The sequence below is a fragment of the Rhodotorula graminis genome (genome assembly GCF_001329695.1).
Source record: "Rhodotorula graminis WP1 unplaced genomic scaffold RHOBAscaffold_17, whole genome shotgun sequence".
In the NCBI taxonomy this organism is placed as follows: Eukaryota; Fungi; Basidiomycota; class Microbotryomycetes; order Sporidiobolales; family Sporidiobolaceae; genus Rhodotorula; species Rhodotorula graminis.
The window spans coordinates 293,064-320,253 of NW_017264944.1; the positions used below are offsets into that span (position 1 = coordinate 293,064).

A 27,190-nucleotide genomic window follows, 5' to 3' on the forward strand; every position below is an offset into this window, starting at 1 on the left:
CGACGACGCACCACATCCAGCCGACGCCGACAACGAGCGCAACGACGACGCCCCTCGCCGCCCTCGCCCACAGGTCCTCGCCCTCGCGCGCGCCCCTCGCCGCACCCGCACCCGCACCGCCACCGCCCAAGCTCGACGCGCTCGCGCTCGGGACGGCGCACTCGTCGACGCCGCTCTCGTCGGCGAGCATCTCGAACGCCTGGCTGATGACGCGCACGACGAGGCACCCGAGCGGGAGCGCGGCGAACCCGAGCCGGCGCGAGACGAGGGGCGACTGGTCGACGAACGGCTGCGGGATGGGGGCGGGAGGCGAGGACGGCGAGGGTCAGTGACGACGATCTGGGGACGACAAGAGGACCGAGCGCGAGAAGGGAGAGCGAGACGCACCTCGCCCTCGTGGGTCCGCCTCCCGCCGCCGCTCCCCGCGCCCGTCACCAAGTCCTTGCACAGGACGTCGACGAACCGACCATAGACGCCGGGCCGGATGTGGTTGAACTTGGTAATGAAGGCGTGCTTGAGCCAGTCGACGGCGCACTCGCTGCACAGGACGACGACGGCGGGCGAGAACGACTGGTGGAGGAGCGAGAGGAGGGCCGGGAGCGACAGGGGCGGAAGGGACGAGGGCGATAGGGAAGGAAGGTACGAGAGGAGGGACAGGGAGGGGAGGGACGACCGCGCAATGAGGTTGCGCAGCGAGATGATGAAGAGCATGAGGCCGAGCTGGAACCGCTCGACGATGTCTGTGCGCGCGCCCTTGCCTGTTAGGGTCCTCGCTCGTCGTACGAGAGAAGGACACACAGAGAGAGAGCGACACAGACGCACCGGCGCACGTCAACTGGAACAGGTTCTCCTTCTCGAACTTTTTGAAGACGGACCCCTTGATCTCGACAAACTGGTTCGAGAGCAACAGGGTCAAGAGCGCGTTCGAGTACGAGTTGACGGCGACGTTGAGCGTGATGAGCTGGTAGAACAGGACGACCGAGTGCGCGACGACGTAGGCGAGCGTGAGGGCGCCGAGGGCTGCGGGCCGGAGGTGCGGGCGCGAGCCGTCGGTGCGCCGACCGAGCGTCTGCCGGCTGAACAGCGAGTCTTGAAGGTCCTGGCCGAACGAGCAGCACAGGCGGTCGGCGATCTGCAGGGCGGGACGAGGGTCAATACGGCGAGGTAGGGAAGCTCGACCGGGCGAGGAGGAGGAGGGCCGAGGACGCACCTCGAGCACGTTGAACAAGACGTAGAGCTTGATCGTCTCCTGCCCTCGCACGCCGTGGTACATCTTGCTCGCGTCGGTCACCTTGTGCAGGAGGACGAGCGTGCCGCCGAGGATGGCCGCCTTGACGAGGTCGCACTTGTGCGACAGGCGCAGCGTGCGCTTGCGTGTCGTCGCCCTCGCGCCGCGCAGAACCCGCACGACGTTGTGCGCCTCGTTCGAGACGAGCTGGGCGAGGGCGGCAAAGGCGCGCAACGGGAGGATCGTGAACGTGTAGAGGAACGAGTCGAGGCAGATGAAGACGCCGAAGATGATGATCTGCTCGGCGGTCGAGGGGTCGTCAGAGACCTCGTGCCGAGTCGAAAGGAGGAGGAAAGGGAGAAGCCGGGCGCACCTTTTCGAGCTCTTGTGGTACGGCGAGAAAGTTGGTGACGCGCTCGCCCTTGACGCCCTCCTCGCCGTCCATCTCGACCGTGAAGATCTGTGCAGGAGCGAATGCATCCATCAGTGACCGGCTCTACGACAGAGAGAGTCCTGAAGAGAGCGAGAGAGCGCGGCGCACCTCTTCTTGGAGGTAGTCCCAGAGCGTCGCGAGGCGCTCGCCGGCCCTCCTGCGGCGCTTCCTGCCCTGCCCTGGCCCCACCTCGACGAGCTCGTGCGCGTCCTCGTCGCTCAGCGGGCCGGGGCTCTCGGCGCGTCCGAGGCCGGCGGCCTCGTCGTTGTCGTCGGCGGGCAGGGCGAGGTCGCGCGGCGCGGGAGGCGAGAGGGGCGAGGGCGGCAGCTCGAGCTCGGGCGCGCTGTGGATCGAGCCGCTGAGGGACGGCGAGCGGCTGCGGCTGTGCGCGCCCTGCGGCGTGCGGTCGCCCGGGCGGGGAGGAGCATGATGGAGGGCGCCCCACTCGACGGCGAGAGGCGCACCGCCATGCAGCCTGGGCGAGCCGCGCGGTGTGCCGAGTGCGCTCGTGTGCCCAGACCGGGGCGGTGTCGGCGGCTCGGGCGGTGCTGGGGCGTCAAAGTCGAGCGCGAGGACGAGGTCGGGGTCGTCGTCGTCGAGGCCGTCGGACGAAAGCTCGCGGTCGCTCGGCGGGTCGTCGTCGGCTTCGAGGGCGAGGTTGGGCAGTGACCGAGACGTTGGCGGGGCCATGCGCACACAGTGCGGCGGTCGAGCGGTGATGGTCGTCGTGGTTGAAGGAGGAGGAGGAAGAGGAGGCGGTGCTGCTCACGAACGAGCGAGTCGCTCTCGCTTTTCGTACAGAGCTTGTCGGCATTCTCGTGCCTCGCTCTCTCTCTCGCGGACGAGTCACAAAGACGGCTGCACTGCATGAGAACCCGCTCCGTCACTGACTGCGCCGCTTGACAGGCGGAAACGCGACCGGCTCGGTCCTGACGACCTCTGCGCCCTGCAGCGCACCGACGTACGGCTGCACCTGGTAGTGGAGCGCAAACGTGGCCGTCGTGTTGGTCCCGAACGACGGCGACAGGTCCTTGAACTCGTACTTTTGCTTGGCGTCGTCGAGGCGCAGGCGCGCGTTGCGCCGAGAGCGCACGATGCGGTCCCACACGACGACCGTGTTGTCCGGCTGTGCAAGTGCGCGTGTGTGTCAGTGGACGAGTCTCGAAGAAGAGAGAGGGGCGAGAGAGGGACGGACGTTGGCCGGGGTCGAGTAGTCGGCGACGAGGTAGACAAAGACCTGCTTGGTGTTCCAGTGGAACAGCGGGCGCAGGTCGGCGTCGAGGTCAAACTTGACAAAGGCGTACTCGCGGTCGTGGGCGCGAGGCTGGTAGTTTGGGCGGCCGAGGACGACGTTGAGGTGCGAGATGTGGAGGGACGAGGGGTCGAGAGGGGTCGGGATGAGGAAGGACGACGCGGCGATGGCGGCGAGGAGCGACAGGATGACGGTGGTCGCGAGAGCTCTGCGGGGCAGGGTGTCAGTCGAGGCGAGTCGGGGGCGAGTCGAGGTGGGGAGGAGGAGGAGGGAGGGAGGGGGAGAGAGGGGCGCACGAGATGTTGCTCAGGCGCTGCAGGGTCGAGTGCATGTGAGCGTCGGTGTGCTGCACTGCAGCTCGAGGTGGACGGCGGCGAGCAAGGGAGCGAGGCGGTGCTCGTGTTCGCTTTCGACCAGGAGAGCCTCGCCCTCTCGCCCCGACTACACCACACGCGCTCCATCAGACGAGCCAAGCACTCGCCCAGGGCACCTAACACATCCACCGGCACACCCACGCCCACGCCCGCGACCCTCACTCGCCGTCCTCACGCCCTCCCTCGTCTTCATCTCTCCCCTCCTCGCCAGGATGCGCCCGACCCTCGTCCGCCTCGTGACCCGGCCGATCCCCGTGTCGGCCATCCCCTCGCACGCCCTGCGCCTCCCGCCAACCCCGGCACCCCGACCCAACCTCGACATCTTGTCGCCCACGCTCGACCGCCTCGTCAAATCCCCCCTGCCGTCCAACCTCCGCGTTAACGACTACGTCCCCAAGCGCAAAGAGTTCCACGGCGTCGCTCGCACCCACCGCGACCTTGTACGTCCCCCCTTCCCTGTCCATCGTCTCTCACGCCCCGGCCCTTTCCCGACTGACCTCTTTCCCTCTCCCTTTCTCTCGCCCGGCAACAGCTCCGGAGGCTTCGCCGCGAGGCATAGACGGCCCTACTGGCGCATGTATCCTACACGAGGGCCGAGACGAGCAGGCGCGGCGAGGGCGTTGTACCATCAGGGCGGGAGCTCGACGAGGAGGACGACGGGCAACTCGCATTCGCATTCCCACAGACTTGCGCGCTCGACTGCCCGACGTCTCGAGAGGCTCTCGAAAGAGATTTTGTGCGATTGTTCGGACCTGTAGCTGGCAGTTGCGCGGCTTCGGCTCGACGTCGTTGGTCGCGCTCGAGAGCTGGTCGAGATCGCGCTCAGCGCTGCGAGTGTCGGGCCCCGAGAGCTTGCGAGAACATCATACAGCTCGTTCCAAGCCATGCACAAGGCTACAGTTGGTGCGACGAGCGGGTTCGACGAGAGCGAGTTGGCCTCGGTTGGCTGACCTCGACCACTCCGCACCAGCATGGCGCAGCTCGCGCCAGTGCGGCCATGGCCAGCACCACTGCTCTCCAAGCCCCCTCCAGCACCGCCGCAGCGCGTTCCGCCCTCGCTCCTCCCCTCGTCGACCTCGCGCCTCCAGCTCGCCCTCCGCGCCGCCTCGCGTCCGGCGTCGACCGCGCACAGCAGGAGCGCCCCGTGCACCTGCATCGTGCCCGTAGCCGCCTCTCAGACGACCAGCAGCAGCACCGCCCCGGGCCCAGGCGACGTCGACGAGCTGAGCTGGTCCGGCCGCACCCTCGTGTGGAGCCGAGGCGGCGTCCTCTTGCGCCAGTTCTCGTTCGACTCGTACGACCAAGACGTGCACCAGGCCCTCTTTGTCGACTTCCCGGCCACCCTGAACGCGCGCGCGCAGCCGTCAGCCCAGGTCCCGCTCGCGTCGACCTCGGCGCACCGCCTCGACGACCCGCATGCCGGCGACGAGCCCCTGTTTGGGCCGTACCGCCGCCCGGCCACCTCGTCCTGGTCCGACGACCCGCTCCCCCTTCCACGCGACCCGCCTGCGACCGCCTCTACCCCAGTCTCGCCCACCACCCCGGCGCCCACCTCGCGCACCCTCCTCGTCCTCCTCTCGACCGTCGCCCTCGCGTACCCGACCGCCTCGGGCGGCTGCATCCCGATCCCGCTCCCCTTCCGCGTTCGCCGCGCCTGGGCACTCGGCGGCATCGGCGACGGCGAGCGAGCCGGCGGCGTCCTCCTCGAGCGCGCCGACCCGCCCCGGGCGGGCTCGGGCCAGCACGCCGCGTGGTACACGCTCGGCGGGCCACTCGAGCCACTGCGTCCTGTCGCGATGCGCGAGGCGCCTCGCGAGGCGCCCGACTCGGCGACGGCGGCGGCGGCGCGCCCGGCGAGGAAGCGCCTCGTTGACGACCCAGACGAGCACGTCGTGTTCGCGTCGTCGTCTGAACCGCTCGCCGCATCGTTGTCCTCGTCGAGCTCGGCGGCCACCGCCGCGCCGCCGCCGCCAACCCGCGTCCTCGTCACGACCAACGAGCGCACGCGCACGCTGCGCGTCTGGCGCTACGAGCGCATCGCGCTCGGCCCCGGCGGCGAGGACCCGGACGCAGGGCCCGAGGGCGACTTGCTCGGCGACGACGATGAGCGGGACGACGACGAGGGCGACGACGAGCTCCTCGAGGACGTCGTCGAGGAGGGCGAGGCGGCCGCCCAGGACGGCACGACGGGCAGCGTCCTCGGCGACCTGAGCCTCGGGTCGAGCTTCGGCGCCGGCCGCAAGGGCAAGGGCAGAGCTCGGGCGCGCGAGCACGGCGGCGAGGGCGGCGACGTCTCGAGCGCGAGCGCGAGCACGGCCATGCGCCCGAGCGGCAGCGGCGGGACCAAGCGCAAGCACGCGTCGCTCAGCGGCGGCGGCGGCGGCGACGCGTCGCTCGCTGCGCCGAGCGGGCACGGGCTCGGGCGCGGGTTCGTCGACGAGCGCAGCGTGCGGCGCGCGAGCGGCCACGGGCCCGGGCACGCCAAGCCGCGCCTGTCGGGTGCGGCGGCAGCGGCGGCGGCGGCGAGTCGCGTTCTCGATCAGCAGGAGCACGACTTGCTCGAGGCGCTGGGCGCGGGCGTCGCCGACTCGCACGCGCACGCGCACGGGTACGCCTCGGCGCACGGTCACGGTCGAGGGCACGGCGGCGGCGCGGCGGCGAGTGCGGCGACCGCCGCGGCGGCGCTCACGCTCGTCGAGCGGCGCACGAGCACGAGCCGCAACGAGCTGAGCGTCACGATGGACCGCATGGCGCTGAGCCAGGGCGCGAGCAGTGCGGGCGGCGGGACGGGTCTGAGCGGCGCGCTCGGGCTCGGCGGCGCGGGCGACCTCATGGACCGCGAGGCGACGTTGCTCCTTGGTGGGGCGACAGGAGGAGCGCTCGAGGGCGACTCGGCGAGGAGGAGCGAGTGCGTGCTCGAGGCGGTCTGGGAAGCCGACTTGCACAACCTCTCGTGCGTCTCCCTCTTCCTGCCCTCCTCTCTCTTGCCTCGAGGAGACCCTGATACGACTCTCATCTACAGGACGTCGAGCATGACCGCCCACCTGTTCGACACGCGCTCGTCCAGCTCGTCCACCCTCGCGATCCACCTCCCCGCCGCCCAGGTCCTCCTCCTCCTCGGCCTCGGCCTCGACGCCTCGGGCACGCTCGTCGCCAACCCTCTGAGCGAGCTGCAGGCCCTGTCGGCCGTGCCCGTGTTCGCGACCCGGCGCAGCGTGCTCGACCTCCTGTACCTCCGCGCCGACATGTCCCTCGCCCTCGTCACCGCCAACGGCAAGGAGGTCGCCGTCCCGTCCCCGACGCTGCCGACCGTTCGCAGCATCGCGTCACTCGACGGCAACGGCTCGTCGTCCGTCCTCGTCACCCTCGACGACGGCTCGCGCCGCCTGATGGCCTTTGAGCCGCCCGAGCCTGGCGCGCTCGTCACGACGTGCCTCGAGGCGCTTGCCGCCGCCCTGCCGCTCAACGACTTTGTGCAGCTCCAGAGCGCAGTCTTCGAGCGCGAGCGCCTCGACGAGGCGACGGCGTGGGCAAGGTCGAGGCCGGCCAGGCGCGAGCGCGCCCTCCAGCTCGTGCTCGACGAGCTCTTTGGCGCGCAGCCTCGAGCAGCGCCGACGAGCCCGTTCGACGAGATGTTGCAGCGCGCCTCGGGCCGTCACGCGCACGGGGCGCAGGACCCGCTCGGCGCGCTGCGAGCCTCGCCGCGTGCGGTCGTGCCGCCAACAGCAGCAGCAGCAGCGCCGACGCCGCTCAGCGAGCACGACCAGGCGATTCTCCTCGCGCTGCACCTCGCGGCGCAGGATGCGCGTCTCGCGAGTGGGTCCGAGAGCGAGGTGCGCGTGCTCGGTCGGTGGGTCGCGCGACTCGCGGCGGCCAAGGGCCTCGTCGGGTGGGTCGACTACTGGAGGAGGCTCCTCGGTCCGTCGCTGGACGACGTCACCTGTGGCGCGTCCTCATCTCTCATTTCTCATGCGCTCGGGCCCTGCGAGCGAGCATTAACGGTCTCCCTTCCCGCAGGTCCCGAGGCGCACCCCGGCCGGCTGTCGCCCTCACCGCCCGACATCCTCTCGCATCTCGCCATGCTCCTCGCGAGCAAGTCGCCCTCGCCTGCGCCGTTCGACCTCGGCGCCTTTGCCGTCCAGCTCGGCCTCGCCCCGTCCGACTACTACGGCTCGACCGCGACGCCGTTCGTCCTCACGTCGCAGGTCCTCGCCCTGTACACGCACCTCGCCCAGCCCTCTGGACCGACCACGTCGACCTCGTCGTCGTCGACCTCGCACGTCCATGCCCGAGCCCACCACACGGTCCTCGCCATGCACTCGTTCGGCTGGACCCAGCGCACGCTCGCCCTGCGCCTCGGCTTCGCGATTGGCCTCCCGCTGCGCGAGGCCGTGCGCACGTGTCAGCTCGACGCACCGGACGGGTGGCCGAGCGGCGCGTACGAGCTCATCGCGCGGCCGGACCTCGCGCGGCAGGTCGATGACGGTGCGCCGGCGAGAACGGCGGGATCGAGCGCGACGGACGCCGAGATCGCGCCAGTCGAAGCGCTGAGCATCGACGCGATCCTCGCGCAGGCGGCGGGCCGAGGCGGTACGGCAGCGGCGGCGTCGGGCGGCGGGCGCGGCGAGGACACGGAGGACAAGGAGAAGAGCCTCACGGCGGTGCCGAGGGCGGCGAGGTTCAACGAGGACAAGCGTCTTGAGGAGGTCGGCAGGATGCTCCAGTACGAGCAGCCTGCCGTCATCAGCGCCGGCGACCGCACCCTGTGCGTCCTCCTTCCCCTTGGTCCTCTCGGTCCACCTCTTTCCCTCTCGTCCTGGCCCTGCGACGAGGCGCACCCCTGACTGACATCGTTCGTCGTACGTCCGCAGCGACCAGCTCACGCCGCAGATCCAGCAGAGCGTGCTCCTCGCCCTCTCGGCCCGCACCCTCACCCTCCCCGTCGGCCAGGCCATGTTCCTCTACCGCACCAAGGGCAACCTCCCTCACGACTCGATCGCCATCCCGCGCATCAACACGTCGGCGCGCATCATCCCCATGCCCTCGCCCGTCGCCCTCATCGAGAAGGAGCCTCGGGACCCGTCGAGCGCCTCCCCGGTCCCCGACCGCCTCGAATGGCCCGACTTCCACGCGGGCGTCGCCGCCGCCCTGCAGCTCCGGGTCGACCCGCTCGACAGCGCCAACCTCGAGGGCGTAGCAGGTCTCGACAGCTCGCAGATCTCGTTCAACCGGCCGGCGGGCGACCTCGACGGCCGTCATGCCGGGCTCCTTATGGGCCTCGGGCTCACGGGCCAGCTCGGCGCCATGCACTCGAGCCAGGCGTACGAGTACCTCAAGGCCAAGCACGACCCGACGTCGGTCGGCGTCCTCCTCGGCCTCGCCGTGTCGTACCTCGGCACGAGCGACCCGACCGTCACGTCGGTCGTCTCGATCCACCTCACGGCGCTGCACCCGCCGAGATCGTCGTCGCTCAACGTGTCGGGCATGACCAAGTCGGCGGCGGCCGTCGCGCTCGGGCTCCTCCACTTCGGCACGGGCCGCAGGAGCTACGCCGACATCCTCCTGCGCGAGATGTGCGGCATGACGGTCACGGCGGTCGAGGACGGTACGCTGTGCCGCGAGGCGTACGCGCTCTCGTGCGGGTTCGCGTTCGGCATCATCATGCTCGGGCGAGGGCGCGACCAGTCGTCGGCGGCCAAGGAGGGCGAGCGCCTGCGCACGTTCCGCGCCCTCATTCTCGACGAGGGCAACCACCGCCTGCCCGGCCTGTCCCACGCCAGGTCGGCCCCCGACATCAACATCACGTCGCCGGCCGCCACCGTCGCCGTCGCCCTCACGTACCTGCGCTCGGAGCGCAAGGACGTCGCCGACATCCTCGAGATCCCCGACTCGCTCCGCACCCTCGACTACGTCCGCCCCGACCTCCTCCTCCTCCGCACGCTAGCCCGCAACCTCGTCCTGTGGAAGGGCGTCGCCAAGTCGAAGGAGTGGGTCGAGAACCAGGTGCCGGCGTTCCTCGCGACCGCGCTCGCGCAGGCGGGCAAGACGGCCGACCCGGACCTCGAGATCGCTCGGTGGAGCATCGTCGCCGGCGCCTGTTTCGCCATCGGGTTCAAGTACGCCGGCACGGCCGCCGCCGAGGCGCACGCCACCCTCATCTTCTTCCTCGACCGCCTCACTCGCACGTCCTTCCTCAAGTGTGCGTCCCTCTCGCTCTCTCTCGCTCTCGGCCCCCTGACTTACGCTCTCTCTCTCTACCGTGCTGCAGCGGCGACGGTCCAGGGCAAGATCAAGCGGCACGCTCTGCGCAGCTCGCTCGGCGTCGTCGCCGTCGCGCTCTCGATGGTCATGGCCGGCACAGGCGAGCTCAACGTCTTGCGGCGGCTTCGCGTCGCGCACGGCATGTTCAGCGAGGGCGTCACGTACGGCTCGCACCTCGCGACGCACATGGCGCTCGGCCTCCTCTTCCTCGGCCAGGGCAAGCACACGCTCGGCAACTCGGACGCCGCCATCGCCGCGCTCCTCCTCGCCCTGTACCCGGCCTTCCCGTCGAGCCCGACCGAGAACCGAGCACACCTGCAGGCGTACCGCCACCTGTGGGTCCTCGCCGTCGAGCCGAGGTACCTCGAAGCTCGCGACGTCGAAACGGGCGAGCCCGTCTTCCTGCCGATCCGCCTGCGCCTCGCCGCCACACCCGACGACGCCGCACCTGTACCGCCATCGACGGCGGCCAAGACCGACGCCCAGGCCAAGCAGCTCGTCGCCCCAACCCTCTTGCCCAACCTCGCCCTCATCGAGACGATCCAGGTCGACTCGCCGCGGTACTGGCCCTTTGCCCTGCGCCTCGCGCCGCCCGCTCGCCCCGTCACCTCGTCGACATTGTCCACGCCGCCCGCCGTCAAGCTCGACACGCCCCCGCCGCCGGCGCACCTCACGCGCTTCATTCGCGATGGGACGCTGTACGTCAAGCGCCGCACGGGCCACCTGTCGTACGCCCAGGACCCTCGCGGCGTGCGCAGCATCTTTACGCGGTCCAAGAGCGAGACGGGCTCGGCCGTGCTCGACTTTGGCGAGACGATGCGCGTCCTCGCGCCCTCGGCCTCGGCGTCGACAACCTCGGGCGGCGGCGTGACCGACCGGGCGTCGAGCGCGCTCGAGGACTTTGTGCGCGCCTTCTCGGCCGACGCCGAGGCGCTCGCCGTCACGCAGTCGCTGTCGCGGCCGAGGGCAAAGGAGGCCGGCACGCCGCCGACCGAGTTCGAGGCGTTCGCGTCGAGCGTGCTCCTCGAGTGCCTGACGAGGGACAAGCGCGACGTCGCCGGCGTGTACTACGCGGTGCACGACGCATGGCGCGCCGTCTCGGCGGCGGCGGCGACGGCGGCAAGTCCCGGCGGTGCCGGTACGGGCGACGAGTGCGCCGCCGCGCTCCTCAAGGCGACCCACCTGCGGTTCGTCATCGACTTTTACCGTCTCGGCGCGTTCAAGACCCTGTTCGTCAAGCCTGCGCCGCCTCCCGGGTCGGCCAAGCCGACGTCGGGCTCGCGCGAGCCGCTCCTGCACCCGTCGTTCGTCGACCACCTCGCGTCGTCGCTGTACGCGCACGGCGCGCGCAGCCTCAAGCCGATGCCGATCCAGGACGCGTTCGACGTGTACATCGACACGCTCGAGTGGCCCTTGCGCGGTGCCGGCGCGAGCGCGAGCGAGGGCGAGAGTGAGGGCCCGAGCGCGCTCTCGCTTTCGCACGCTCTCGCGAGCGCCGCAGCGCACATGCGCCTCCCGCCGCTGCCGTCGCTCGCGACGCTGCGCACGCTCGTACGCGCCGAGTTTGGCTCGCCGGGGACGACGCCGAGCGAGGTCAACTTGCGGCTGCAGCAGATGCGGCTCGCGGTCGAGGAGCGCAGGGGCAGGGGCGGGGCGTGGGACGAGGAGGCGGACGAGTGCATGGCTGGGGTGTGGGCGCCTGGAGAGTAGTGCAAGAGTGCAACGCCGTGACCCTCTTTCTCTCGACACAGGCTCTCTCGAGGACGGAAAAGGACCGCTCTCTGGCAGAACTCGAGGGCGGAAAGGGGACAACGGTTCCGACTGCAGCCATCTACTGTACAAGTGCTCGACCGTGTGCTCATACCGGGAGGAACTGCGCGCAGAGAGAGAGAGGAAGTGAGTCACCGTGCGCGAGCGCGAGAGGAGAATAGAGAGAGGGACGCACCGATCCCGCGCCGCGCAAAGCCATCCTCGAGCCGAACGAGAGCGTCTGAAACCCGCCGCTGTGTGTCACAAGCCAACGTGAGCACCGATCGTTCTGACGCTCGAGGAGCGCCGAGGGGCCGGAAGAGACGAGGCGAGGGACGCACGGGAAGTACGACACGAAGTAGAAGACGAGGGCGACGCATTGCGCCGCGCCGCAGATGAGGGTCGCAAAGTACGAGTGCTTCTGCTCGGGGACAGGGTTGTCAGAAGGCGAGCTCGGCAAGGACAAGAGGCTAGAGGACGGGAGAGGTCGACGCACGACGAGGGCGAAGAAGAGCGTGAGGAAGAGGGAGCCAAAATAGGCGGCCGTGAATGGGAGGCGGTCGCTCGAGAAGATGTGCTTGGCGTGCGCGAGGGGGCCTTGGAGGATCGAGAAGCTGCAAGGCGGGACGAAAGTCAGGACTTGGGTCCGGGCGAGGGACGAGGGAAGGAGAGACGGACCCGACCATGAAGAGGACCTGCAGGGGCGCAAGAGAGGGTCAGGATCCCGTGTGCGCAGGCGGAGAAAGGACCGACGCACGCTGCCGAGCGAGAAGGCGACCTGCGAGGGGAGGCGCGAGGTCAGTCGTGGTCCGGGAGCGAGGGGAAACGAGAGGGACGTACGGCAAACTTGCGGGGCTTGATGGCGAGCATGGGGAGGCCGATAAAGAAGGACACGGCGAAGCACGCTGCGGCGCCGGCGATGCAGAGGAGGAAGCCGAGGAAGCGCTCCCAGCGCGACAGGGCAAAGTAGCTGCAGGGAGGGGGGACCGGGTCAGGGACACGCGACACTGAAAGAGAGGGCAGGCAGGGACGCACGCTTCTTCCTCGTTTGAGCGCTCGTTTGAACGGAGAGGGATGCCGCCGGAGAGGGCCTGGGAGAAGCGGGCAAAGGGGGACTGCTCCGAGGCCTGCTGCGAGTCATCGGTGACGCCCGAGGCCCAGCGGACTGTTGCACGGTTGGTTCCACGAGGTCAGGTTAGTCGTCGGCGAGGTGGGAGGGTGGGGCGAGAGGTGGGGGAGGGGAGGAGGAGGAGGAGGAGGGGAAAGGGGAGAGAAGGGCGCACAGCCTTGGAGGTTCTGACGCCAGTTAGCTTCTGCCATTGTGCGTGTCCTGGGTGGCACGCAGGCGAGTACGCGGCTGTGCGAGATGAGCGAGGAGGAGGAGGACGCGACGACTCTCATCGCTGGCTCCTCCCTCTGTCCACCTCGCCCTTGCTTGGACTGTACCTGCTCGCACTCGAGCCCTACATCTCTCGTCACTTGATCCCACGCGCTCGCCCTCGTCCCCGTCGCCGAGGTGAGCCCGTTCGTTCCCCACCTCAGCCTCCTCATCTCGTTCCCCCTTCTCACCCTCACCCCTCGCTCGTGCAGCCTGTTTGACCCGTCAAGCACCCTCCTCGTCTCTCCGACCCTCCACCCCGCCGCACTCGAGCCATGCCCGCAGAGGCCACGCCCACCACCCTCTCGCCCGAACCGGGCACGGCCTCAAAGACGTCGTTCCCGCTCGACGTCCGCTTCCCCGTCTACTCGATCGCCTTCACCAACGACGACACAGTCCTTCTCGCAGGAGGCGGCGGCAGCAGCAGGACCGGCGTCAAGAACCGCCTCGTGCGTCCCCCCCCCCCCCCCCCCCCCTTCTCCTGCGCCACTCGACTCTGGCGCGTTCCTGCGGGCTGACCCAGGTCGATCGATCGTCGACACGCAGAGCATGTACTCGGTCGATGTCAAGAAGCGCCAGATCTCGCTCGTCGAGGAGCACGAGCTGTCCAAGGAGGAGGACGCGCCCATGACGGTCGCCGTCCACCCGCAGGTGCGCCCCGCTCTCTCCTGCCTTGCCTCTCTGCTTCCCCGACTCACACGCTCACACACCCTCGTGCGTCACGCAGAGCAAGTCGATCGTGGCGGGCATCAACTCGTCGGTCGCACAGCTCGAGAAGGGCGTCAACGAGAACTTGCGCGTGTTCAGCTACGACGACAAGGCGTGCGTCCTCTGCTCTCTTCTCGACGCCGCGCTCCTCCTACGAGGGCGTCGCGGCTCACTCTCTGGCCCACGGACCTGCAGGATCAAGTACGAGAAGCGCAAGCAGACCATCACCTCGACCGACCCTGATCACTATCAAGTGCGCCCCTCTCTTCCTTCTTCACCGACCCAGAATGCTCATCAAGCGCTCGTCTCGCCCGCAGAAAGTGACGGCCATCTCGCGCACCGCGTCGTCACCTCTCGTCGCCGTCGGCTCGACCAACTCGCAGCTGTCCCTCCTCTCGTTCCCCGACCTCGACGACGTCTTCCCCTCGATCACGTACGACGGCGAGGAGATCTACGACGCCGACTTCAACGACGAAGGCGACATGGTGCGTCCCCCTTTCTCCCTTGCGCGTCATCTCGTCGAGCCAAGTCCGTGCGCGAGCCCTCGTTGACGAGGGCACCTCCCGCAGCTCGTCGGGACGTCGAGCAACAAGCTGTGTGTGTGGAGCACCAAGGCGGCCGACAAGGACGTCGAGCCTGAACCGCTGCAGGTCATCGAGCGGCCCGTCCTCAAGAAGGAGCTCGCGTGCACGTTCCGGGCGGCAAAGTGCGTCGGCCGCACTCTCTCCTGTCCTTTTGCGCCTCTCCTTCGAGGCGCTCAAGCTCATGACCTCGTGTGCCTTTCCCGCGCAGGTTCGGCCGCGCCGCGACGGCGTCCAACCTGTACACGGTCGTCAACGCGTCGCCGGCGGGCAACGTGCGCAAGCCGCCGGCGGGGAGCAAGAAGGCGTTCGTCAGCCTGTGGGACACGCGCGCGTGGAAGCTGCTCAAGACGCGCACCGTCAGCCAGAAGCCCGTCACGGCGTTCGACGTCAGGTGCGTCCCTCGCGCTCGCCCTCTCTCCCTCGTCGGCGCACCTCTAGATGCGGTCGGCGGTGCTGATGATGTGCCGCGTTCGGGCTCACACAGCGAGGACGGCACGCTCTTGGCGTACGGCTCGTCGGACTTGAGCGTCGGCATCCTCGACGCCGTAACTCTGCGTGTGCGTCCCCCGCTCTTCTCCTCTCGCTCGTCGTCGCCCCCTCGGTCACTGACAGCCCTTCTGGCGCCGTCGACAGCCTCTCCTCACGGTCCTCCACGCGCACGACTTCCCCGTCACGGCGCTCAAGTTCAACCCGTCGGCGTCGGTCCTCATCAGCGGCAGCGCCGACAACTCGATCCGGGTCATCGAGGTGCCGACCCTCGCGCAGCGCGGTGCGTCCCTCTTCTCTCCCTTTCTCTCTCCCGTCGGGTCCCACGAGCAAGTACTGATGACGAGGGTACTCTACGTCCACAGGCGGCAGCTCGGCGACCTACGCCGTCCTCATGACGCTCCTCATCCTCCTCCTCGCCATCCTCATCCAGCAGTCGTTCGGCGACGACCTGCTCGCCGCAGCGAGGAAGGCGCTCTGAGCTTGTGCCCCTGGTGCTGTCTGTACGGGTCGGGGTGCGCTGTATCCGGCGGCGGGCGACGAGGCGGCCTGGGTCTGTGCGAGCGGGAGGGTCGAGGCCCGTTCGAGCGGTAGGGCGTCGAGGTCGTTCGTAGCGCTTCTTTGCAAGCATCTGTGTCGAGTTCTGCAAGGCTTCCTCGTCGCTCTGGCGTGCGCTAGTGACTTTACGAGCGAGAAAGCCTGTGTGTGCGCGCGAGCCTCTCCAGCGCATCCGCCGCTCTCGCGAGAGGGGCTCGACGCAGATGTTGCCCGGTTTGTCAACCCTTTGCTGCACTGCCAGGCTTACAGGGAAGCGCGCCTGTGAGTTTGCAAGATGGTCGACCTCGCCGTCATCGCGGCCGCGTCCTCGCCTCTCACTCTCCTTCATCGACCAGCTCTGCACGCCCAGAGTATAGCTCAGCGCTCTCATCAGCAGTACAGCTCGCCAGCCCACCGCCCCGCCAGACCTGCACCGCCCTCGTCGCGCCTTGCCTTCATCGCCCGGCTCCACCTCTACCAGCTCCTGAGCATCTCAGCCCAGCAGCTCAGCCTTCTCGGTGCGTCCAGCCACCTTTCTGCACTTTCAGGCACACATTGACGCGTTCCCATGTCCCCCTGCAGCATCGCCTCCTGCGGCTTCACCTCCTCCTCCTCCTCCCCCCACTCGCAACCACCTCGACCATGTCCGACCGCGACACGCTCATCTCGATGGGCTTCTCCGACACGCGGGTCAACAAGGCGCTCAAGGGCACCAACAACGCCGGCCTCGGTCAAGCGTGCGTCGGCTCGGTCCACCTCTTTCGTTCGGTCGGCCTCGCGAGCCGAGCGAGCGTGCCGACGGCTGCCCCGTTCTGACGCTGACAGCACTCCGTTCACAGGCTCGACTTTCTCGAGAAGCACGCCGACGAGCCGGAGAGCTGGTGGGAGGCGGCCGACGAGGACGAGGACGAGGAGGGCGCGCCGACGGGCGTCGACGACCCCGAGGCTAAGGTGCGTCGGGCATGCCGAGACTTTGGAGGGCGTATGTCACAGAAGAGACATTGACTCATTTAGCCGCTGCCACCTCGACGCAGAGCCTGCGCTGTGGCGAGTGCGGCAGTGCGTCCACCGTCTCTCTTTCTTTCCCCTCGCGTTTCCTCGTCCACCTCCTCCACGCACCCAGGCATTTCTTCATGACGAGCGTACTGATCAGCTCTTACGCCCGCAGAGCTCTTCCGCAACCAGGCGCTCGCGTCCTACCACTCGACCAAGAGCGGGCACACCAACTTTGAGGAGTCGACCGAGGAGCTCAAGCCGCTCACCGAGGAGGAGAAGGCCGAGAAGCTGCGCGAGGTGCGTCCCCTCTCTCTTCCTGACCCTCACTCTCGCGCGGCACTGTCTGACTCGCCTGCACGCCCGCAGCTGCGCGCCAAGATGGACGAGAAGCGCCGGGTCCAGGCCAAGCTCGACGCCGAGGAGAACAAGCGCAACGAGGAGATCCGCCGCAAGTCGGGCAAGGACGAGGCGCAGGCGCGCGAGGCGCTCAAGCTCAAGGAGGCCGAGCGTGCCGCCGTCCTGAGGAAGAAGGGTGCGTCGCGCACGGTCCTCTTGCTCTCTGGGCTCGCCCCGAGCGGGCCTGTGAGCTGCGGTCACTGGACAACTGGCACTGACGCACTTCTCCCTGCGTGCAGAGAAGGCCGACGAGCTCGCCGCACGCGCCCGCATCAAGGAGCAGATCGAGGCCGACAAGCGCGCTCGTGCCGAAAAGTCGGCGCGCGAGAAGGCCCTGCGCGAGGGCCGCAACCCGGACATCGCCGCCGCTGCCGTCTCGGGTGGCGGTGCGGCGCCGTCTGCGCCTCTCGTGCCCGCCGCGTCGGCGTCGTCGGCGTCGGGCGGCGAGAAGAAGACGTACGACGCGGCGCGCCTCCAGATCCGGGTCCCGAGCGGCCCGCCGCTCGTCCACTCGCTCCCGGCGACGAGTACGCTCGGCGAGGTCGTCGAGTGGGTCAAGGGGCAGACGGGGCTCGCGAGCGTGACGCTCACGTGCTCGTTCCCGAGGTGCGTCCCGGGCTCTGCCTTCTCTCTCTCTCGAGCTCGCCCAAGTCGTCGCACTGATTTTATCTGGCCTGTCCCGTCGCAGGAAAACGTACGGCGCGGCAGACCTCGACAAGGACCTCAAGTCGCTCAACCTCGTCCCGTCGGCCGTCCTCCTCGTGCAGTAGCTTTTTCGCCGCCTCTCGCAAGCCTTTCCGTTCGCGTCGTTCGTCCTGCACTCTCGTGTGAGAGCGTACGTGTCGGACGAGCTTGAGAGGAGAGCCTCGGCAAAGCTGCTCGAGAAGCGGGCGGCAGATGCATTCTCTCCCCCTCGTTCTCTTCTTCTCTCGCGCCTCTCCCCTCTTCGCGCGCACACACAGACTGTATGGCTGCGTCGATGCTCGACTCGTCCCAGGCTGCTTCGCGCGCGCAGCCTGCGAGATGCGCAGCCAGAGCGCTCAACGCACGTTCCCCCTACCCTGCCGCCCTCGACGTCTCGGCGTCCTGAGATCTTTAGAGAGAGACATGGGCTGCTTGTGCCCGAGCCTGGCTCGAAATCGACAGGCGTACGTCCGCCGGAGCCGCTCGCGCCTCTCGGTCGGCTTCCTTGCTTCGCCCTCTCTCTCGCTCGCTCTGCATCGTCCCAGGTCGACGTACTAGCTCAGCAACATGGAAAACACGGTGCGCTCCCTCGTTCCTGTCACACACGGCGCGCACTGACCTTGCTCACGCCTGCAGAACTTCGACGACACGTCGCCAAGCACGTCCTCGACGACCTGTCACCTCCTTCGCCTCCCCGACGAGCTCCTCGACGACATATTCTGCCTCGTCTACGCCCAGGAGCACGTCTACGACGTGAACAGCCCATGGCCGGCACCGCTCCACTCGCCTCTTTCGCGCCGCCTGTACCGCGTTCAGCAACCGTCCCTGTATCGCATCGTGCTCATCGAACGCTACCGCGACCTACGGTCGCTACGCGACACCGTGCGCGACGTGCCCGGCGTCGGCAACAACGTCGCCGAACTCGTCCTGTGCACGGAGCACGAGGAGTGGCTGGACGAGGACCGCGCGCGTCAACAAGCGCAGCACGAGCGCGGCGCCGCCGAGCAGGGCGACGGCGAGAACACGAACGACGATGGCGAGGTCGTTCAGCTCGTCGCGCCGGTCGACCCGGCCCAGAGCGACCCGGCGCACCTGCACGGCCTGCTCGAGCACCTCCCGTGCCTCGAGATTTTGCGCTGCACGCACCTCGACGGCCGGCTTCTCGCCCTCCTACTCGCCGACGACCGTGTGCCCCGTCTACTCGAGCGCCTGTGGCACCTCGAGATCGTCGCCAAGAAGGTCGTCCCGGAGGTCCGAGCGTCGACCGTCGGCTGGGCCGCCCAGCTCGCCCGGTTCGACGCCCTCGCGAGCCTCGAGATCACGCAGCTCGAGCCGGGCAACGTGTTCCCGCCAGTCGCTTCGCCCGTGCCCGTCCTCGCGGCGCTCAAGATCCTCAAGTTGTCGTGCGAGGGCTTTGGCGCGTGGACCGGCCCGCCTCTCGGCGAGCTCGCGCCCAACCTTGACGAGCTCTGGCTCTCGGAATGCCAGTACACCGCCGCAGTCGACTTTTCCCCCGTCCTGCGCGCCTCGCCCGTCGGCCTGCGTCGGATCCACATCGACGTGCCGTTCAGCAAAGTCGTCCGCTCCGTCAACTACGTGGACGCCATCCTTCCTCGTTTCCGTCACCTCGTCGACCTCACCCTCTGCCCGGGAACGTTCTCGTTGCGCGGTCTTTTCGGCGCCCTGCGACACATGCCCTACCTCGAGATCCTCTCGTTCGCGCCCCACGCACCAGTTTGCGACGTCCTCCTCGCACTACTCGTCACCGGCCCGTCCCGCCCTCCCTCTCTCAACTGCCTCATCCTCGACCACGTCTACTGCGCCAAGGGCCCGAGCGTCGACCGTACGTCGCCGCAGCCGTTCCCGCCGCAGGACGGTTCGGACACGCCCAAGTTCCGCATGAAGCAGGGGTGGGTCGCGCCGCGTTGGCCTCGCGGTGGGAGCGAAGCCCACCTCGCAGCTGTCGTCGAGCGGGCGCGCACTAGCGGCATCGAGGTGATCGGTATCGCCCTCAAGTGCATCGGCTGGCAGGTCAACTTCGAGCGCGAGAAGCGCTCGGCGCTGCTCTTGTGGGGCGAGCGGACGGGCGACTACGTCGAGGCGAGGCGAGAGCTTGGGCACGAGGTCGTCGACAAGCACATTGAAGGTGTGAAGGCGGCGGCAGCGGCGGCAGCGACGCGCTTGACGGGCTTCCCTACTCCTTGATCTTCTCCTCGTCCAATAGAACGTCCTCACTCCTCGCTTTGCAAGTTCTTTCTGTCTCCTCTCTGCCTCTCTCAGATGTCCTGGTCCCGCAAGCCTTGAGAGGGAGAGCGTGCTTCGCCTTGCGCGGCTCGCTCGCACCCGTTGTCGAACCTCGTCCAGTGGCTCGATTCCCTCACGGCCGGTCCTTCCTCGCTCTTTTCTCTTGCGCCTTCTCTGGCTCTCTGACTGAGTGGCAACGACATCTTGCGAGCCTCTCGATGCGAGTGGAAGAGCACAGAAGGGAGCAGCAGCGCCAAGTCGGCCTTCTCAAAATGCGACTTGGCCTCGTTCGAGCGCGCGTTCTCCTCCCACGAGCGGTACAGCCGTGAGGTCCTCGCAGTCGTCTGTGCACCTCTCCGAGTGCGTTGCATGGCCTGGCGCCCTGAGCTGGCCAGGTTACCCACCCGCTCGCACGGACCTCGACGTAGTCGGCTTGCCGTCGGCGGCCTCTGATTGGCTGGCGGCCGGCGTCGACTCTCGCGACCGCTCTGTACGCCCGGCTTGCAGGCTTGGGGCTCTCTCAAGGATGCGACAAGACTCGAGCAGGGCTCTGGGCAGACGCTGAGAGCCTCCCAGAGGAGGGCGAGCGCGCGCGAGCGCATTCGCCGGTCGCGACGCGAAAGACGGCGACGACGACCCCATTGTCCGTTGTACAGCTCTCGCCCGTTCGACACAGCCGATAAACTGTCGTGAGAACCGATGGACACAAGCGAGAGCAGGTAGAGTCCGAGGGAGGACGGCGCACGAGGGGATGGGAAGGCGTCGATAGGCTCGAGCGATTCTCTCGCACGCTCTGCTTGCGCTCCTTTCTGTCGCTGTGGGACGTGCAGATGCTCTTGAGGTACCAAAACATCTACAGCTCGTCTCTCGTGTGCGCCTGCGCGCCGTACTCGAGCAGACCCTCGTCCTGCGCCAGCTCAGTCCCGCGCAGCCGCTCGATCTCCCGCCTCGCGCTCTCCCACGCCTCGGGGCTCTTGCGCTTCTCCCTCTCGAGCACGACGGCGCTGCACCCGCCCTGCCTCGAGCCCTCGCCGTCGCGCCGCTTCCACAGCGGCACCTCGACGGCGGGCACCTGGAGCGCAAGGACGGCCTGCGCGGCGACATGGTCCGAGACGCCGATGCGCATGCGCTCGCTCGGGAGCGCAAACAGGGCGTTGGTCGCGCGGAGGAAGCGCGCGAGGGGCGAGGCGCGCAGGAGGCCGGCGCGCTCGGCGGACGAGAGCGCGGCGGGGTCGTGAGGTGGCGGGGAGCGGGAGGGGCGAATGGCGGCGAGCGCGCGTTGGGCCCAGGTGCGGGCGCGGCGGTCGATGGCGAGGGCGCGTTGGGCGAGGGTGAGGCGGTCAAAGGGGAGGGCGTCGAGGCCCGAGGGGAGGATGGCCGCGTCGTGCTCGGGCGTCGGGGAGGGGAAGAGGTCCCAGCCGGCGATGCGCACGGCCGCGTCGATCGTCGCCGACAGCTGGTCGCGCACGAGGCGGTGCGCCATGAGCGGGAGCGGGCTCGGCGTCCAGTCGCCCTCGGTCGTCGCGCCCTCGTCCTCGTCCTCGTCCTCGTCGTCGCCGAGAAGCCCGCCCAGGTGCTGCGCCACCTCGCCCAGGATCCCGCCCTTGTCCGCCGCGTACATGCCCTCCCAGCTCGTGCGCAACACGGTGCGCCAGGTCCCGGACCCGGGCTCGTCGCCGACCGGCACGTCGAGCAGTTCCCTCCCCAGCGCCGCCGCACCCTTGGCCGCGCCGCCCTGACCCTCGCCCGGCGCTGCCGACGCGTCGGCGCCCGCTTGCGCCGCCTCGGCGCCGGCAAAGATGCCCTCGAGCCACTGCTCGAAGTCGGCGTCGCGCTTCGCGGCCGCCCGCTCTGCGCGCGCGGCCTGCCGCGCGTCCTCGAGCGCAAAGTCGGCGGGCGAGTACTCGCGGTCGGCGTAGACGGCGCGCGTAGGGTTGCGCGACTGGACGAGGGCGAGCTCGGCGGCGACGAGGGAGAGGAAGAGGTGGCGGTCTGCCGAGCTGGGCGAGGGGGACGAGGACGGGCTCGAGGAAGGTGCGGCGGTGTCGGGGTCGGCGAGAGTAGAAGGGGTTGAGGACGGGGCCCAGTCGAGCAGGTCCATCCACGCTTGCGCGACCTCGTCGGCGAGCTGCGTCCAGTCGGCGCGGAACGAGGCGCTGTCGCGCTCCCACTCGTCGACGTCGGCGGCCGAAAAGGTGATGCCCGAGTCGGGGGCGGGGACGGGGAGCGCAAGGGCGTCGTCGAGTACGAGCGAGAGGGTGCGAGGGTACGACTCGAGGGCGAGGAAGGTGAGGTGGGCGGCTCGGGCGGGGACGGAGCGGGTCGAGCCATTGGACGAGGACGAGGCGAGGCTGCGTACGGGGACCTGTGTCAGAACGCGCCTTCTCAGGCACCGAGAGACGAGAGAGTGTGACGCACCTGTTGAGCCACAGGCCGACATGGTCTGCGCCGTACTCCTCGAGCAAGACGCCCGTCTGCACCGCCACGCCGGCGAGTGCGACAAGGGCAGCGAGGCGCGAGAGCGGCAGGTGGACGACTGTGGGAGCGGCAGGGTCAGTGTCGTACGTCGGGCCTCGCACGCAGCCTCGCAGGCTCCAGGGATGCTTGCGAGGGTGTGAGAGAGGCCGACATGGACTCACGTTGGACGAGCGCTTGCGGCACGCCGACCGCGCCGAGCACGCGCTGCAGGAGCGCGAGGGGCACGGTGACGGCCATCGAGAGCAGTGCGACGATCAAGGCGACCCAGGACGCCATGCTCGTGTCGTGGTGAGGGGGGCGGACCAGGTGGGGACGATGAGGGCGAGCGGGCGAGGACCGACGAGGGCGCGTCGATCAAGGATTCAGGAGCCGTACAAGCTGCTCGCAAGAGGAACGAGAGGTCGTGCTGGTGCAAGAGCGCGGCGAGGGAGACAAGGAGCAACGAGCCGACTTCGGAGATTCCGTCGCGGCGAGGTCGCCACGTCGGACGACCACGACGAAGCTGCCATTCGTCCAGGTTGGCAAGCGCTCTCTATCTCGTGCAACAGTGCTCGCACGAACCGGAGCGGCGCAAAGCACGGCAAAGAATGTCCTTGTTCGGTCCTCGCTCGTCCCTCGTCCTCTCAGATCTACAGCCCCGCCCTCGTTCAGACTCGCCGCCTGTCCGACATGACGCGCACGATGCACCCGATGCCGGCCACCTCGGTGAGCTGCAGGGAAGAGCGGCATGTCAGGGTCGAGCGCGTTCTCCTGCGTGCGCGAGCCGCTCAAGCCGCGCGAGCAGGCCCTCATGGCGCGCACCGCAGCGCACCGGCACAGGCCCGCCGACCGATCAAGAGAGAGTATCGAGCAGACGCACCTTTTCGTGCCAGCCGAGGACGACGTTGCCGCTCGTGTCGCCCAGGTTCTCCATCGCCTTGTACAGGTACTTCATGAGCGTCACCTGCGCGTACAAGTACAGCGGCGTCAGCTCGAGTCGCTCTTCCTCGAAAGCTCACTCGCTCGATGCGGGCGAGGCATCGAGGAGCGACCAGGAGGAAGGAGAGGGGGATAGACGCACCTGTTCTGCCGGCTCGAGAGCCTGCACGAGGGCGGGGATGTCGGTCGAGCGGGTCGAGTTGAGGATGGCGACGACCGTGTCGAGTGCGGTGGCCTGCAAGAGGAGGGCTTGAGTCAGTGCGAGCGCTCGAGTGAGAGACGGAGAGAGAGAGAGGCGGGCGCACCTTTGCCTGGCGGGTGCTCGGCTCGTTGTCGTCGCCGTAGGGCCACTCGCCATCGCGCGTCACCTCCTTGAGGGCCTGCTGGACGTCGCCGCGCTGCAAGAGGGAGCGCACTGTGCGGTCCTTGGTCTGGGCGTCGGCGAGGGCTTGGGCAGGGCCGCGCGGGTCGGGGAGGTACAGCGATTCGGCGAGGACTGTCTCCTCGTCGTACTGGTCGATGTTGATCTTGCGGAAGTTGGCGGTGGCCATGGCGTGCGGGTGCGCGGGTGCGGTGTGCGTGAGGGAAGGTGTCCGAGGTGGGGGGTGACGATGAGGAGGACGAGGGGAAGAGGGAGGCGAGTGCTGGCGGTGCGTCTGCGGTGGTGACGAGGCGAGGGGTGTGCGACGCTGGTGTGCGGGTGCTCGAGGTGCAGCAGTGCCGAGGTGGACAGCGAGTGAGCGAGATGCGAGGAGGAGGTGAGTGTGGCCGAGTCCGCAGAGGTTGAAATCCCTAATCGGGCTGTATGGTCCAATACGAAACTCGCCGCAAACGCTATTGCCCTCGTTGCCGCCGCCTCGTCCTCCGCCTCGCCAGCTCGTCCGTGTCGCTCGCCCGCTCTCGATCCAGGTGCAAGCATGGCGACTGGTGCTCCTGCCCGCGCTCTGCGGACAGCCCTAGTCCGGTGCGTCCCGTCTTTCCCTCCCTTGCCGCCCCGACTCCCCCGGCTCTCATCGCGCACTTTCCTGTGCGCGTCCCTCGCTCGCCCAGCATCGCTCACCTGGACCTGCCACTCGCCCACAGTCCCCAACGGCCACACCTCGCCGCGTTCCTCCACGCGCGCAGCCCCGCGTCGCCCCTCGCCTCGTCGCGCCCTTCCCTCCCCTCTCCCTTCGCCCCGGCCTTCGCCAGCACCCGCCGCACCTTCGCGAGCACCGCCCCGGCATCGGCCTGGTTCCCGTCGTTCGGCGCCGCCAAGCCCGCACCTGCCGCGCCCGTCGATGCCGCCGATGCGCCCCGCTCGTTCGTCGACGAGCCGAGCACCGCCGCCGCTGTCGCCGCTGAGCCGGCCCAGGCCGGAGCAGTGCCGCTCCCGCCTACGCCCGCACCAGTCGAGGCGGCCGCACCAGTGCCGGCGGCGGCGCCCGCCGACGAGGCGGCAGCAGGCGCCGTCCAGAACGTCTACGACGGCATCGCGACCGGTTCGCTCGACCTGTCGTCGCTCGTCGGCTCGTTCGGCCCGCACCCGATCATGCGCCTCCAGTCGCTCTTCCTCCACCTGCACGAGTCGTTCCCGCTCCTCGGCCACCCGGGCGTCCAGTGGGCCCTCGTCATCCCCGCCGTCACCCTCTTCCTCCGGTTGCTCCTGTTCCCGTTCCAGGTGCGCGCCCAGAGCAACGCGGCGCGCATGGCCATCATCCAGCCCGAGATGCTCAAGGGCATGAACAAGCTCAAGGACGCAAAGGCCCGCAACGACTTCCACGCGATGCAGGCCGCCCAGATGGAGACGCAGGCCCTCATGAAGAAGCACGACGTCAACCCGATCCGCAACCTCGTCTTCCCGCTCGCCCAGGCCGCCGTCTTCATGTGCATGTTCTTTGCCCTGCGCGGCCTCGCCAACGCCGGCATCGTCAGCATGTCGACCGAGGGCTTCGGCTGGGTCCAGGACTTGACCCAGCCCGACCCGTACTACCTCCTCCCCGTCACGAGTACCGCCCTCACTCTCGCCACCCTCGAGGTGCGTCCTCCCTTCTCCCTCTCTCTCGTCCCTGTCGTCCTCGAGCGCGCACTGACCTCGTCCCCCTTCCCTCCTCCTTCGCCCTCTCGCGCACTGTCTCGCCCTCGCACAGACCGGCGTCGACTCGAGCACCCAGGTCCAGACGTCGACGACCAAGAACATGAAGATGATCTTCCGCGTCCTCCTCGTCGGCGCGCTCCCCTTCATCGCCTACTTCCCGGCGGTGCGTCCCTCTCTCTCTCTCTCTTTCCTTGCCGCCCTCACGCTCGACGAGACTGACACCTTTGCTCGACGTGCAGGCCCTCCTCATCTACTGGACGACCAACAACTTCCTGTCGCTCGTCCAGTCGACGCTCCTTAAGACGCCGTTCATGCGCTCGCTCCTGTCGATCCCGACGCCGCCGCCCAAGCCGCAGCCAGGCGACGCCAACTACGTCCCCGAGCCGTCCTTCTCCGAGGCGTTCAAGAACATGCAGGTCGGCGCCAAGGAGAAGTGGCAGGAGACGCAGGACAACGCGCGCAAGCAGGCCGAGCTCGACTCGAGGTTCAAGAGCCTCGGCCAGCAGCGCGCCGAGGTCTACACGCCGCGCAAGCCGCGCGCGAGGGACGTCACGCCCGGCGGCGTGCAGCAGGTCGCCGCCGAGCTCCTCGAGACGGGCTCGACCGAGAAGCCGGCCGTCATTCGCGCCGAGCGCGTCGGCGACGCCGAGGCTGAGCGCGCGAGGAGGGTCGCAGAGGCGCGCAGGAGGAGGCTCGCAGGGCGCAAGTGAGGTGCGGTGCGGTCGAGCGTGGGTGCGCGTGAGGACGGGCGCGAGTAGACGGGCGCAGAGACTGTTCCCCCCTCCTTTTCCCTTGTATCAGCAACGACGACTTGTTCTTCTCCCTCTCGTCCTCTCTCTCTCTCTCTCGCTCTCGCTCTCTCGTCGAGGACTCTCTGGAGAGGCTCAAGCTGTACATGCGGTTGCACTGCTGCAATTCGTCCCCTCGCCGACGCTGCACTCTTCCCTCATCCTCCCCGAGTCGCGAGCTCGAGCACGAGCTTGACTGCGTGCCGTAACTGAACGAGAATCAGCTCGTGCTCCTTGTTGAGGAGGACAGAGAGGCGATCGAGAGAAACGCGGCGACGCTCGGTTCTCGTCGTTCTTGGCCCTGAGCTGCTTGGTGAGCTCGACGACCTGCTTCGAGAGGCGCTGCACGACAAAGTCCTTCTTGTCCGACCCGGGAGCTGCGGCTGCACAAGGAGGGGAGGCGAGAGCGAGTCAGGCGTGCAACATCGAGAGAGAGGGAAGGGAAAGAGGGAGAGAGACGCACGAGGAGGGGCGCGAGCGAGGGCGTCGCGCGCATCTGCGATGCAGCACCTCGCAGCACGGCGAGACAGTCAGTCCGTGCTGAGGACGTCGCCGATGACAGAGGAGGCCACGTCGACGCACCTTGAGCCTCGCGCTTGTACCGCTCGACGTCCTCCTTGAGCCGGTCCACCTCGCGCAGCACCTCGTCCTTGGCCCTGAAGCCCTCGCGCGCCTGGTCCTTGAGGATGTCGCCCTCGCTCTTGAGCCGGCTGACCTCGCCGCGCAGGCTCTTGGCCTCGGCCTCGCACTTGTCGGCCTTGGTGCGCGCCGCCGTGCCCGACGACGTCGCCTTGTCGAGCCCGAGCTGGGCCTGCTTGAGGCGCTCGCGCGTACGGTCGTGCGCCTTGCGCTCGTCGGCGAGGAAGTCGTACGCCATGGCGTCGGTGCGCAGGTCGACGTCGGACGGGACGACGGCGTCGGCGGGGAGCGGAAGGTGCAGGTTGGTGAGGTGGAGCTACGCCTCGGACAGGTACAGGAGGCGGAGCGAGCGCGCGAGCGAGTGCGACGTCGACGGCGCCTCGGGGACCGTCTTGAGGTCGGTGCGCGAGCAGAGAATCGTGAGGAGGGCGCCGAGGCGAGACGACGTGTCCTTGTGGCCGCGCTGCGCCGATGTCTGCGAGGGGCACGCCGTACACGAGGAGGTCAGTCTCGGGCCGTCGGAGAAGTTCGAGTAGAGAGAGAGCTTGGGCGCACCTCGGACGACATGATCTTGGTCGCCTCGCTCTCGAGCGCCGAGTCCGAGAGCTTGGGGTCGAGCGCGAGGTGCTTGTACGCCGCCTCGACGCCGTCGTTCTCGAACGGCTCAAAGTCGAACAGCTTGCTCTTGGTCGTGCCCTTGGCGAACGTGACGGGACGGACGACGACCTTGCGGCGGGCGGCGCCGGCCTCGTCGGTGAGGGCGGGCATGTCCTCGTCCGAGTCCTTGTCGTCCCACTCGTCGTCGCTCTTGCTCTTGCCCTTGGTCGCAGTTGTCGCCGACGGCTTCTTGTGCGGCACGACCTGGGGCGGCGGCGTCGAGGTGGTGACAGTCGCCTTCTTGGCCGAGTCGGCGGGTTCGAGAGCGGGCATGTCGTCGTCCGAGTCGGCCTGGGGCGTGACGGGCTTGGACGCCTTGGCGG

At 68.7% G+C, this 27,190-nt stretch overlaps 12 protein-coding genes across 12 annotated transcripts; 7 read left to right on the plus strand and 5 right to left on the minus strand.

The window, feature by feature from the left end:
• Positions 1-196: 196 nt before the first annotated feature.
• Positions 197-1,796, minus strand: RHOBADRAFT_4739 (uncharacterized protein; the record flags this gene model as incomplete). Its single annotated transcript, XM_018414974.1, has 6 exons — positions 197-289; positions 388-740; positions 823-1,132; positions 1,211-1,525; positions 1,602-1,688; positions 1,770-1,796. Coding segments are annotated over 6 exons (1,185 nt in total), but the record flags the coding sequence as incomplete, so codon positions are not given.
• Positions 1,797-2,501: 705 nt separating this feature from the next.
• RHOBADRAFT_39823 (uncharacterized protein) lies at positions 2,502-3,274 on the minus strand. Its single transcript, XM_018413661.1, has 3 exons — positions 3,210-3,274; positions 2,857-3,121; positions 2,502-2,787 (listed from the first exon to the last, which is right to left on the minus strand). Exons 1-3 carry the CDS (start codon positions 3,242-3,244, stop codon positions 2,545-2,547), a joined length of 543 nt encoding a protein of 180 aa, XP_018268118.1. The 5' UTR covers positions 3,245-3,274; the 3' UTR covers positions 2,502-2,544.
• Positions 3,275-3,499: 225 nt separating this feature from the next.
• RHOBADRAFT_56198 (uncharacterized protein) lies at positions 3,500-3,972 on the plus strand (the record flags this gene model as incomplete). Its single annotated transcript, XM_018418237.1, has 2 exons — positions 3,500-3,727; positions 3,820-3,972. 2 exons carry the CDS (start codon positions 3,500-3,502, stop codon positions 3,844-3,846), a joined length of 255 nt encoding a protein of 84 aa, XP_018268119.1. The 3' UTR covers positions 3,847-3,972.
• A 4,238-nt stretch (positions 3,973-8,210) lies between these two features.
• On the plus strand, positions 8,211-10,127 carry RHOBADRAFT_1384 (uncharacterized protein; the record flags this gene model as incomplete). The annotated part of the gene is made up of 2 exons (XM_018412161.1): positions 8,211-9,486; positions 9,556-10,127. Coding segments are annotated over 2 exons (1,848 nt in total), but the record flags the coding sequence as incomplete, so codon positions are not given.
• A 1,221-nt stretch (positions 10,128-11,348) lies between these two features.
• RHOBADRAFT_66992 (uncharacterized protein) lies at positions 11,349-12,653 on the minus strand. Its single transcript, XM_018419140.1, has 9 exons — positions 12,581-12,653; positions 12,333-12,462; positions 12,138-12,267; positions 12,055-12,075; positions 11,976-11,992; positions 11,794-11,911; positions 11,639-11,718; positions 11,494-11,551; positions 11,349-11,421 (listed from the first exon to the last, which is right to left on the minus strand). The coding sequence occupies exons 1-9, from the start codon at positions 12,615-12,617 to the stop codon at positions 11,407-11,409; spliced, it is 606 nt and encodes a 201-aa protein (XP_018268121.1). The 5' UTR covers positions 12,618-12,653; the 3' UTR covers positions 11,349-11,406.
• Positions 12,654-12,950: 297 nt separating this feature from the next.
• On the plus strand, positions 12,951-14,964 carry RHOBADRAFT_56201 (uncharacterized protein; the record flags this gene model as incomplete). The annotated part of the gene is made up of 10 exons (XM_018418238.1): positions 12,951-13,124; positions 13,222-13,326; positions 13,403-13,497; positions 13,579-13,636; positions 13,701-13,868; positions 13,953-14,089; positions 14,176-14,358; positions 14,452-14,524; positions 14,601-14,736; positions 14,819-14,964. The coding sequence occupies 10 exons, from the start codon at positions 12,951-12,953 to the stop codon at positions 14,932-14,934; spliced, it is 1,245 nt and encodes a 414-aa protein (XP_018268122.1). The 3' UTR covers positions 14,935-14,964.
• A 668-nt stretch (positions 14,965-15,632) lies between these two features.
• RHOBADRAFT_56202 (uncharacterized protein) lies at positions 15,633-17,193 on the plus strand (the record flags this gene model as incomplete). Its single annotated transcript, XM_018418239.1, has 7 exons — positions 15,633-15,727; positions 15,830-15,941; positions 16,025-16,049; positions 16,159-16,283; positions 16,353-16,518; positions 16,622-16,988; positions 17,071-17,193. The coding sequence occupies 7 exons, from the start codon at positions 15,633-15,635 to the stop codon at positions 17,150-17,152; spliced, it is 972 nt and encodes a 323-aa protein (XP_018268123.1). The 3' UTR covers positions 17,153-17,193.
• A 440-nt stretch (positions 17,194-17,633) lies between these two features.
• RHOBADRAFT_47258 (uncharacterized protein) lies at positions 17,634-19,271 on the plus strand (the record flags this gene model as incomplete). The annotated part of the gene is made up of 2 exons (XM_018414953.1): positions 17,634-17,645; positions 17,703-19,271. 2 exons carry the CDS (start codon positions 17,634-17,636, stop codon positions 19,269-19,271), a joined length of 1,581 nt encoding a protein of 526 aa, XP_018268124.1.
• Positions 19,272-21,382: 2,111 nt separating this feature from the next.
• Positions 21,383-22,060, plus strand: RHOBADRAFT_65692 (uncharacterized protein; the record flags this gene model as incomplete). The annotated part of the gene is made up of 3 exons (XM_018418759.1): positions 21,383-21,661; positions 21,729-21,846; positions 21,950-22,060. Coding segments are annotated over exons 2-3 (167 nt in total), but the record flags the coding sequence as incomplete, so codon positions are not given.
• A 375-nt stretch (positions 22,061-22,435) lies between these two features.
• On the minus strand, positions 22,436-23,257 carry RHOBADRAFT_18620 (uncharacterized protein; the record flags this gene model as incomplete). Its single annotated transcript, XM_018412441.1, has 4 exons — positions 22,436-22,498; positions 22,648-22,731; positions 22,849-22,941; positions 23,012-23,257. 4 exons carry the CDS (start codon positions 23,255-23,257, stop codon positions 22,436-22,438), a joined length of 486 nt encoding a protein of 161 aa, XP_018268126.1.
• Positions 23,258-23,617: 360 nt separating this feature from the next.
• RHOBADRAFT_56205 (uncharacterized protein) lies at positions 23,618-25,607 on the plus strand. Its single transcript, XM_018418240.1, has 4 exons — positions 23,618-23,670; positions 23,790-24,723; positions 24,836-24,946; positions 25,023-25,607. Exons 1-4 carry the CDS (start codon positions 23,624-23,626, stop codon positions 25,491-25,493), a joined length of 1,563 nt encoding a protein of 520 aa, XP_018268127.1. The 5' UTR covers positions 23,618-23,623; the 3' UTR covers positions 25,494-25,607.
• A 55-nt stretch (positions 25,608-25,662) lies between these two features.
• Positions 25,663-26,448, minus strand: RHOBADRAFT_56206 (uncharacterized protein; the record flags this gene model as incomplete). The annotated part of the gene is made up of 4 exons (XM_018418241.1): positions 25,663-25,767; positions 25,841-25,954; positions 26,035-26,067; positions 26,154-26,448. The coding sequence occupies 4 exons, from the start codon at positions 26,446-26,448 to the stop codon at positions 25,730-25,732; spliced, it is 480 nt and encodes a 159-aa protein (XP_018268128.1). The 3' UTR covers positions 25,663-25,729.
• Between the last annotated feature and the right edge of the window lie 742 nt (positions 26,449-27,190).